This window comes from Drosophila willistoni (assembly GCF_018902025.1).
Source record: "Drosophila willistoni isolate 14030-0811.24 chromosome XR unlocalized genomic scaffold, UCI_dwil_1.1 Seg8, whole genome shotgun sequence".
In the NCBI taxonomy this organism is placed as follows: Eukaryota; Metazoa; Arthropoda; class Insecta; order Diptera; family Drosophilidae; genus Drosophila; species Drosophila willistoni.
This window is the reverse complement of record NW_025814059.1, coordinates 68145-78636: the sequence shown is the minus strand read 5'-3', so window position 1 is coordinate 78636 and position 10492 is coordinate 68145. Positions and strand designations below refer to the sequence as shown.

The 10492-nt window shown below is 36.7% G+C and overlaps 2 protein-coding genes across 2 annotated transcripts; one reads left to right on the top strand and one right to left on the bottom strand.

The window, feature by feature from the left end:
- Positions 1 to 1017: 1017 nt before the first annotated feature.
- LOC6645926 (dnaJ protein homolog 1) lies at positions 1018 to 1721 on the bottom strand. Its single transcript, XM_002068359.4, has 2 exons — positions 1632 to 1721; positions 1018 to 1548 (listed from the first exon to the last, which is right to left on the bottom strand). The coding sequence occupies exon 2, from the start codon at positions 1521 to 1523 to the stop codon at positions 1146 to 1148; it is 378 nt and encodes a 125-aa protein (XP_002068395.1). The 5' UTR covers positions 1524 to 1548; positions 1632 to 1721; the 3' UTR covers positions 1018 to 1145.
- Positions 1722 to 1874: 153 nt separating this feature from the next.
- On the top strand, positions 1875 to 3269 carry LOC6645830 (60S acidic ribosomal protein P0). The gene is made up of 3 exons (XM_023177633.2): positions 1875 to 1954; positions 2073 to 2166; positions 2238 to 3269. The coding sequence occupies exons 2-3, from the start codon at positions 2113 to 2115 to the stop codon at positions 3135 to 3137; spliced, it is 954 nt and encodes a 317-aa protein (XP_023033401.1). The 5' UTR covers positions 1875 to 1954; positions 2073 to 2112; the 3' UTR covers positions 3138 to 3269.
- The last annotated feature ends 7223 nt before the right edge of the window (positions 3270 to 10492 follow it).

Below are 10492 nucleotides of genomic sequence, written 5' to 3'. Positions count from 1 at the left end.
TTGAAATAATGAATACATAATAGACACTAGCTCATTGTAGTGCAATAGTTAAAGCTTTATACACGGACTTGGTTTCTAGACTATTTTATTTAGTAACAAGATCAGCCTTTGGCTATTGGATTCGTTTGATTTTTAGAATAATTTACGTATTGTTTAATTTCATACGTAGTATCCATAGTATAATTTCAGTAATTTTTAGACATATTGAAATTGCCAATGTTGCAAATTCAACTGCACTAACCAAAATGTAAACAATTATTTGCAATGCTGTCTTAGCACAGTCTTCAAATATAGGCATTACGACAAATATTATATATATTCCAAACACCTTAACAACAATTTCGATGAAAATTTCGGGTGAAATCTTTAAGCATTGAAAGATATTTGTTGAAGCTTTTGGGGATTGTGATCCCGATGTCTTCGTATGTGATGGTTTTGACGAATTGGATTCTGATGATTTTGCAGAGTACGACTGCCTGGCTCCACAATTTCCTAGATTCGCTTTATGTAGCGTGTACAATGCGTTATACGCTTCACAAATTAAATGAAATTTTTCCGCAGATTTTCCAGTCTTATCTGGATGATGTCTTAGGGCAAGTTTGTAGTAGGCTTTCTTAATTTCCGCGAGGCTAGCATTCTTATCCACGCCCAGAATTTTATAGTAGTCCTTAGCATATTGCTGTAATAATATTTGACTTAAAATTAAAAATAAAACAAAATGCCAAAGTCTTACTTGTTGTAAATCCCGCAAATTTCACTTCCAAGTGGCGAATTTTCAGAAGTATCAGTGAAGGAAAGTGACCGCTACGACGATATGGTTAATTAATCGTAATGTTATCTCAAAACAAATTTTATTCAGTTTGCAGGAATTGGCACAGATTGTACTCAATTACTCAATAAAAACAATATGCATATACTTAATATATAGTAATATATGGTAAACTAACCACAGACTTTTTCGAATTTTACACGAATGAAAAAAAAAGCATCTCTGGTTAAAATTAAAGTATCGATAGCTAATATAATAATCGATATTTTATATCGGTATTTATTTGAGATAAGCAATTTAAAGAAGTTTAATGTATGTACATATATAACAATTCACTAATAACATTCGTTAACAGCAGCAATTGACGCCTTCATTCCTAGGACGAGTTGTCGGTACAGTCTTTTTTGTCCTTTTTCTTGGTGAAATATTCGAATGTTTTGATTCCAACGAAAGCAAATAGCACAGTCCCACCTATTGCACATATGAGGGGCAACAAATCGGATGGGGGTGGGGGTGCATATGTTTCAGAATTAACCTTTAGTCCTTCCTCTCCAAATCGGTCATAGATTGCACGTTTATCTTTGTCAGATAGCACTTCGAAGGCTGCCCCAATTTCCTTGAAATACTCCTCCGCCTCTGGATGTGTGTTTTTATCAGGATGATATTTGAGTGCCATTTTCCTATAGCCTTTTCGAATTTCATCAGATGTGGCATTTCTGTTGATACCAAGTAATTGGTAATAATCTCTGCCCATAATGTTGTTCCTTCTTTATATGTTTCTACGAATTTTAAATATTTTTTTATATATATATTGCTCGAACAATTTATTTTGTTATTTTGTTGAGTGTTTATTTTTATTTACTTGTTAAGTACGTGTTTAGTTGACTTTGTTGTTGTTATTGTTATTGGAGTGACCAGATATTCAGCAAATAGAATGAGTGACTCGCGAGCTGCAATAATGCGTTCCGAATGTTTCTGGGTATCGCTCACGCAAAAGTGAGTAAGACCCGTCGATTTATTATCGGAGCAAGCCTATCGGTTAGTCGACATTATCGGAGCAAAACCGATATATAGTGTTGTTCAGAATATCGATGACACTTAGGAATATCGATACGACTTTTTCAACTTCTGCCCAACACTCGGCCATTTTGGTCAAAGTCACCTCAGTGTAAAGTTCTTGTTTTGGTATGTATAAAAATAAAATCAGTGAAAATAAATGCAATCCTTGTGAAATTTTATTAAATTATAGTATAAAGTGACCGCATTTTCTTAGTACTAATCAGTTATTATGATATTTCTACAGTTCTTAAATTCCGTAAACGAGTCCCTAATACAACTTCAAAATGGTTAGGGAGAACAAGGCAGCATGGAAGGCTCAATACTTCATCAAGGTTGTGGTAAGTATGCGAATGAAAAAGGCTTCTTTATGACGAATCTTACCTGGAATGTGTTTTACATCTATTCGTAGGAACTCTTTGACGAGTTTCCAAAGTGTTTCATTGTGGGCGCCGACAATGTGGGCTCCAAGCAGATGCAGAACATCCGTACCAGCTTGAGAGGATTGGCTGTGGTGTTGATGGGAAAGAACACCATGATGAGGAAGGCTATTCGTGGTCATTTGGAGAACAATCCACAATTGGAGAAATTGTTGCCCTATATTAAGGGCAATGTTGGCTTCGTTTTCACCAAGGGCGATTTGGCCGAGGTTCGTGACAAGCTGTTGGAATCCAAAGTTCGTGCTCCAGCTCGTCCCGGTGCCATTGCTCCATTGAATGTCATCATTCCGGCCCAGAACACCGGTCTGGGACCCGAGAAGACCAGTTTCTTCCAGGCTCTGTCCATCCCCACTAAGATTTCCAAGGGTACTATTGAAATCATCAACGACGTGCCAATTCTGAAGCCTGGCGACAAAGTGGGTGCCTCTGAGGCCACTCTGCTGAACATGTTGAACATCTCGCCCTTCTCGTACGGTTTGATTGTTAACCAGGTCTACGATTCTGGTTCCATTTTCTCACCCGAGATTTTGGACATCAAGCCCGAGGATTTGCGTGCCAAGTTCCAGCAAGGTGTTGCCAATTTGGCTGCCGTTTGTTTGTCGGTGGGTTATCCAACCATCGCATCGGCTCCACACAGCATTGCCAACGGTTTCAAGAACCTGTTGGCCATTGCTGCCACCACCGAGGTGGAGTTCAAGGAGGCAACCACCATCAAGGAGTACATCAAGGATCCCAGCAAGTTTGCAGCTGCCGCATCGACAACCGCTGCCCCAGCTGCTGGCGGTGCTGGCGACAAGAAGGAGGAAGCCAAGAAGGTCGAGTCCGAATCCGAAGAGGAGGATGATGACATGGGCTTTGGTCTTTTTGATTAAACAGCTGCTTCTAGCAGTTTTCATGAAAGTTCATTTGGTTCGAATGCAAATTATTGTCGCGGTTTGACAATCCCAATGGCAAGTTGCATTAACGAACAATAAAAATAACTGAACAAAAGTAAAAAAAAAAAATATCAAACGTGTATGTCTCTTTTTTAAGTTAAGATCCAGTCAATTTATGTATTGGCTTTTGTAAATATCCAATTTCTATATAGACTTCACAATATCAATGATAACATGTAATATTTCGTAATTTTGTATATGTTCTTAGGGTTTTCGACCCAACCTGAACGATTTTACCATATCCTCTTGTGATAGAATGTTGTCTGTCATTTGATTCATTAGACAATTATGCAATCGTATGTCTATTCTGATAGTCCTAATGTCTGAGAACTTTTCCAATGGATTAAGTAACTTTAATAGGATCTATAAACAATTTCTTTGAATAATATCGTAAATCCCATGCAGCTGGCATTAATTAACTGTGAGATAGCAACGTGAAAAAGAAAGTGACGGATATATTAATTATCTTATCATATTTTCTTCTCTCATGTTAGTTTCTCTTATTGATGACTCAAAATAAGATCTGTATAGAGTCTCTGGAAACAGAAAATTTTATGTTATGGAAACTTTAGAATTTAGTTGATGACGCCTACACATGCCAGAGGGTATAGAACGTGGCAGGGTTTTACTTTTCGAGTCTGGGTTTTTTTTCTTTAAATTTTTTATTTATTTTGTTTAAATGCCTTGCCTTGCCGGGCGTTTTATTGCCCTTTTTCAAATGGCCAAAAGGCAGAAGTGGTAGTTGTAGTAGTAGCAAAATGGCAAGTGGTATGGCTGAATGCAGTCAGTCCTTTGGGCAACAGCACACCCCTCTTCCCTTGCCGCGGATGCCACCGACTAAAGTCTGTTGCATTGTCTGCCACCCCATATATTTACAAAGTAATTACTTGTGATAAAATGAATTTTCACAAGATGAGAAAAGTTTAAAGTTTTGGCCCTGTTGTAGAAGGCGATGACGATGACGACGACGACGACGACGTCTTGCGATTTCTTTTGCTTTTTCTTTGCAGAAGCAACAAGGACAACGACGAGGAAGAGGACGAGGACGACGCTCATAAAAATTCAATTTGTCTTGACAAAATACGCAAGAAATTAAGAATGTGCCAAGTGGCACCAAAAGAAACTTTATTTCCCTTATTTCTTGCCTTGCCCTCTGCTTCTTCATCTTCATCTACTCTTCTTGGCCGTCTGTGAAAATGAGTTACGCGAGTGGCGCGTGAAAATGAAAATGCCACGCCTCTTTAACACTAAACCAGCCAGCCAGCCAGCCAGTCAGCCAACCAACAACAAGTCAAATGCGCCTCCAGTTTGTTGCCCATCCAAAAAAAAGAAGAGAGAATATCAACAACAACAACGACAACCAAAACCCAACAAGGCCTTGGGCCAAGTTAAATACTAACGCCAAAATGGAAAAATGTGGAAAATTGGTTTAGGCTTAAGCGGCCAATATTGCATACCTATTGGCCAACAATTTTAACGTTTTCTATCACGTGAAGCGATAGTTACAGACAGTTCAAATTGCCAATAAAGAATTTCTTTCTTAAATTTATGACTTTTACCTGAACCTGCAACTAAATAAAATTTAATTCTATATATTTGTTTTTATTTGTAACTGAAATCAATTAACAATTAAATTTTATTTTAAGCCTTAATTATTATAGATATAAAAAATATTTTTTGTTTGCTTGAAAAAACAAAAAAAAAAACAGAAAATTTTAGACTATTTTTTAAATTTATCAGCAAATATAACAAAAGACCATTTAAAGTTTTCAAAAAGCATTGAAATCCATTTATCTAATAGAGACATGAGATCTATAAAAAAGATAGAGACTAATGAATAATCTGATAAAAGTTAAAATTCTACAAATTATGTATATAATTTAATTAAGAATATAAAAACAATTTAGAAAAATAACTAAAAGGAGGGAAAAGGTTTCTCTTAAAAGGACCTCAAATTGAATTGGAGCTGCTCTAACTGGACTTTGGAGAATTCACAGAGATCACACTTGAAGCCAAGTTTGGCTTATAACTTACATTTGGCTACAGGATTTTATTTTTCGTGTTTAAGTTGCCATTCCATCAATTTCATTGAACATCTCTAACTTCGATTTGAACCCCATTTTGATTTGCTTTGCTTTGGTTTGGTTTTGGTTTGGTTGATAAATTAATAAAGGCATTGCATAATTTCAGGCGCCGCTGGCAGACAAATAAACCAAAAGGAAGGAGAAGAAAATTAACATAAACTCGAACAGAGTCAAATAAAAACCAAACCGTTTTCTGTGGGGAGTGTTTACCACCCCCTCACCGCCCTACCACCTCTCCAACTAGTCATCCTCCTTCTCCTTCTTCCTCCTCCTCGTCATCCTCCCTGTAGCTCGATCCCATTCCACTTGTAGTCGTCCAGCTCAATCAGCAACTGACATTTGAAATCAAAATGCGATTGGGCGAAATGATTTGCTTCAATTTTTGTGATGCGCATAACAAATGAAGTTTTGGACATTTGGACAATTGATTGGGACAGAAGAGACAGAGAGTATAACAGGACATACACTCTCTATACATATGTATATATGTATATATACACATACATATATATATATATATGATACCAAATACACACACACACACACACTGATACACCACATTGTTTGCCATGCACAACAAAATTTAGAGCAAATTCAGATTCAAAGTTTTGGACTTGAACTCGGAAACTGGGAACTGGGAAACTCAACTCGATTTTTGGCATAGAAATAGAATAGATTTGTATGCATATTTTTGTGCTTTGGCATTTTCCGTTTTTGTGTGCTAAACATGTGAATGCCATCGATATAACGATACCGATGATGCTGCTGCTGCTGCCTGTTATGCATATGCCAGTCCAGTTTCCAATCCCCTGATCCCTGTCCTCCGTTCTGTGTTCTCTGTTCCCTGCTCTGTCTCTTTCGGCTTTTATGCTATCCTATACCATTCTATCATTTCCCTGTTTTGCCTCCAACTGTGTGTGTGTGTGTGTATTTGTGCTCAGCTGTGATTTGTTTGGCTAAAAGATTCGGGCCAGGGTTTGGTTTCGCTTTTTCTTTTTGGTAAAAAGGGGTGTTTAGTTTCTATTTTTCTAGTGGCAATGGACTTAACGATTTAAATGATTCTATGATTGGGTTGCAACACAAATGCCACAAATTTCCCTTCGATGCCAAATCTGTTTTACCTCTTTCACTTTCTATCTATTTTATGATGCTTTTGTCCAGAAATTTAGGTCAATCTTTTAAAGCTACAACATTAAAGTAAGAAATTAGGTAAAGGTCTTTAGATTTTCAATCAATTTGACAATGATTTAGCTAGTTTATAAGGCATAGATCAAAATTTTGTAGATCCAACATAAGTCTCATTGGTTTCTGTAGATCCTTTAAGGGGTGCATTAATCCAAATTCCATATAACAACTTTAAAAAAATTAAAAATCCTACCAGCCAGTCTTTTAGATGAGCTTAATACAACAAAAGCTGATCTGGGAATGTAAAATTCAAAAAATCTACTCCTTAATGTTTGCAATTGTTTGATATTTCAGACTATAATCTATGACTATATCCTGTGGCTTAAATATCGATGACCAACATTTGCAATGAAGTTCACATTTTTTCTACAGTACATACAAAAGTGTTGCACACTTAAGGGGGCAAATATTGCAAATATTGAGACACCCAAAATCAATTCTAAAAAAGGATGAAGGAGCAAACTCTCACTCTCTTTTTTTTCTATGATAATTTCTCTCTATATAGAGACAGGGAACTGCAACTTAACCATCGCTTAGCACTTCAGAATGACTTTTCGAATCAATTTTTTGTTGCCGTCAATTATTTTACCTTAAAACTAAAACAATAATATATATAAACAACCATAAGAGAATATATATGTATAACCCATAAAAATGTAACTTTTTATGCCATCTATTAAGCGAGCTTATCAGTTTGCCGTCAGATTTTGGCCAACTGTAAGCTTAATATCCTTACAGAAAACTCCTAAGCACCATCTAAAAATAAATAAATACATTTTTAACAGCTTTATCCAAAAAGGAGCGAAAGAGAGAGAGAGAGACAGAGAGGGCAGCAGCAGAAAAAAGCTGCAAAGCCTCTGACTGAAATAAACCAAACGACAGAAAAGACAGAGAGACAGAGAGACAGTCAGAGAGAAGGTTGGAAAACTTGAACCAATAAAAATTAAAATATTTAAGCAAAAGCGTAAAGATGCAAAGCCACCGCTTGCAGTAAAGAAAGATACATGGGTTCCACAGAACGGAAGGGTGTTGGGTGGTTGGTTTGGTGGGTTGGTGGCAAAGGTTTTGGTGGTTGGCTGTAGCAGATTAAAAATTCCACACAACCTGTGAAAATTCGAAAAAGAGACGAAGAATGAGGAGGGGCATTGAATGGGCGGTGTGGGGTATAGGTCAGACCAGAAGGAGAAGAAGTATCACTGCAAAAAGTTTTCATTCTCTTTCAGTTTTCCTTTCGTCCCCCTCATTCCCTCTTCTGTCTCACTTACTTTGCCAACGATTTGCAAAGCTGCGGTAAAATGCCTGCAAGGCAAGGACAACCAAGACCCATTCGTTCTGTCTACCTAACATGCCGCCCCCTTCCCCACCCCCCATAGCACTCTTTTTCGGTGTGTGTGTGCTAAGTATTTTCTCAGTTAATTATGCAAAGATATACGCTTAAAATTTTGCAATATTACGTGCATATTTCAAATACCCCCAACGTAAAATTCTCGCTCAGCGTAAAAATGCCTCGAAGGATCTCTCTACTTGTTTGCCGTCGCATAGGGCAAATAGAAGAACACGACAGGGACAGAGACAGAGATAGAGAGAGTGAGGTTATGTACGTGTGGGTTACCTTGGCACAACCTTGGCAAGCTGCTGCTCCTGCTCCTGCTCCTGCTCGACCCCCCCTTCCCCTCCACCCATCCCATGTGTTGCTGGCACACGACTTTTTAATTGCTCGTTTGCCTTGCAATCATCGGCAGCCTCGTAACTGTTGTGTCGTTTATTGTTTGCCCCTCCCCAAGTTCCCCGCTCTTCGCCTTTCCCTTTCGCCGTTTACCCATCACCCATCTAGGTACCCATCATTCCCTCACGTTGCCCGCCAAAAAGGAAAAAAACCAAAGAGCAAAAAAAAAAAAGGGTCCTTAAAAAATTTCCTGTTTTTTTTGGCTTTTTTTCTCTCTCTAATTAAAGCGTTGCGATTTTAATGGCATTAGCCGAGATATTTTAAAAGCAGCTTACAAAATTCCTTTGCTAAAAATTAATTTTGGCCAACATTTTCAGTCTCTTGAAGTACTATAAGAAAATAATTGTTTCTGCAATTGTTTGCAAAAACATTTTCGTTAGTTTTGAAAACGTAAATTTAAAATCTATCTATATAGATTATTCAAACTGTCTGTCTGACGTGCAATATATTTTTGCAAAATGGTTAAACATTGAGACGATAGATAGGATACCTTTCCTCAACTCACACCCAGACACACACACACACACAAACACACAACATGCTCAATTTGGTCTCGTCACATCAAAATGTTTGCTCCATCTCTTTTTTGTTTTGTCTTTTTCTGTTTGTTGTTGTTGTTGTTTTGCCATGCGCTCTTGTCAACATTTTTCGGGAAGGCTTACCGCTTATAATTTATCTATGCATATGTTTTGAGTTGCCAAAACAGAAACAAGGAAGCAGCAGAGACCCGGCCCTACATAAATCACAGGCACACGCAACAGCCAGCCACCCACTCAAACCACCCATCTATCCATCCATCCAACCAACCAACCAACCAACCAACCAACCACCCACCCACTAAACACACTCTACACACCCATCGTCTCATCATCGTATGTACACCCCTTTTTCCTGTGGCATGGCAATTTTCGGTCGTAAAAATCTAAAAGCAATTGTTGTAAAATATATTGTATAAAGTATATCACGTGCCTACTAAACCAAACAATGTGCCATGTGCTTAGATTGCGGGAAACATTTCGTAAGATGGTCTTACGAGATCAATGAGACGACATATTATCATAACAATGACAAACAGGATGCACTTCAAGTTATCCCTTACTCCAATTGAAAACACTCAAGTCAGTAATCTTTAAACTAATTTCTAGATTAATACTTATATAAATTCTTTCAATATATGATATTTTAGAACAAGACATTAACTATATCCCATAATCTCATATATTCTTATTAATTTACAGAAATTCATTCACCAATCAGATTAAAAAAGTTCTTCAAAGATCTTATAACATCTAAAAGCGAATAATGAAGAAAAACATGAGCTTAAATTGAAGATCCTTCTATTTTTATTGCTGTATGATTTGCTAAAAATTCATTAATGATTTCCTAACGATTCATTGATATTTTGTTATTAATAATTGGTCGAAATACAGTCTGAGAAAAATATGAGAAACCATCAAAAATTATGTTAGCAAATTCTTAAATGTTCTTAAATAACCCCAACATTGCAAGTCTGTTATTCTGACAGTTTTCGACCGATTTTAAAACTTCATATATCATTTTTCTTATAGGAAAGGTTTAGGTTTGCATTAAAATCTAAAATATTTATATTTTGTCCAAAAATTAAGAATTTTTTTTACAAAAATCGGGCCAAAATTATTTTTTTTACTTTTCCAAGTTTTTGATTCCATTTTAAAATATGTTTTAGCAAACATATCTTTGTTTATTGACAGTAAAAAGAATGCTGAGATGCATAACATTTGTTTTATTAAAATTTCAAATTTCCGTTAGGAAAAAGCTCACTCCCATTCTCTTTCACTATCAGAAATGCGAAAAGTTAGCGGCTAGCTAAATCTAGCCGAATTTTATGGCAATCTTAGCTAGAATCATTTGTCTGGCAGCACTGCCATTTTTAACTAGTCAAAGCATCTGCGATCGTTTGTCCTTAATTTGTTTTGTGTGCGGTAATGTTTTTGCGTAATATTTGCACATGTATATTGCATAAGTTAAAAGATTAGTGCAATTAACTGCGTTGTTTAATTATATTTGTAAATTAGTCGCGTTTGTTTTGGTTGTGCAAGAAATCAAAGAAAATTGCCAAGGTGCGTGCGTTTTTGTGTGTGTGTGTGGGTGAATGCATGTGTTACATTGCCCACAGAAGTCTCAACCTAAGACTCCCAAGTTGTCTGAAAATGTGTTTTTTAATTGTTGTTGTTTTTTTAAGTGAATGTGCAAAGATAAAAAAACAGCTGCAAAACTAGTAAGAAAAAAAATAAAAACAGTTAAGTTAAGAAGTGATT

Bases quoted from the DNA above. Each gene is read 5' to 3' on its own strand.
- LOC6645830 (XM_023177633.2), top strand. From the start codon at position 2,113: ATGGTTAGGGAGAACAAGGCAGCATGGAAGGCTCAATACTTCATCAAG. The intron at 2,167-2,237 runs GTAAGTATGCGA...ATCTATTCGTAG, and splicing joins AATACTTCATCAAGGTTGTG to GAACTCTTTGACGAGTTTCC.
- LOC6645926 (XM_002068359.4), bottom strand. From the start codon at position 1,523: ATGGGCAGAGATTATTACCAATTACTTGGTATCAACAGAAATGCCACA.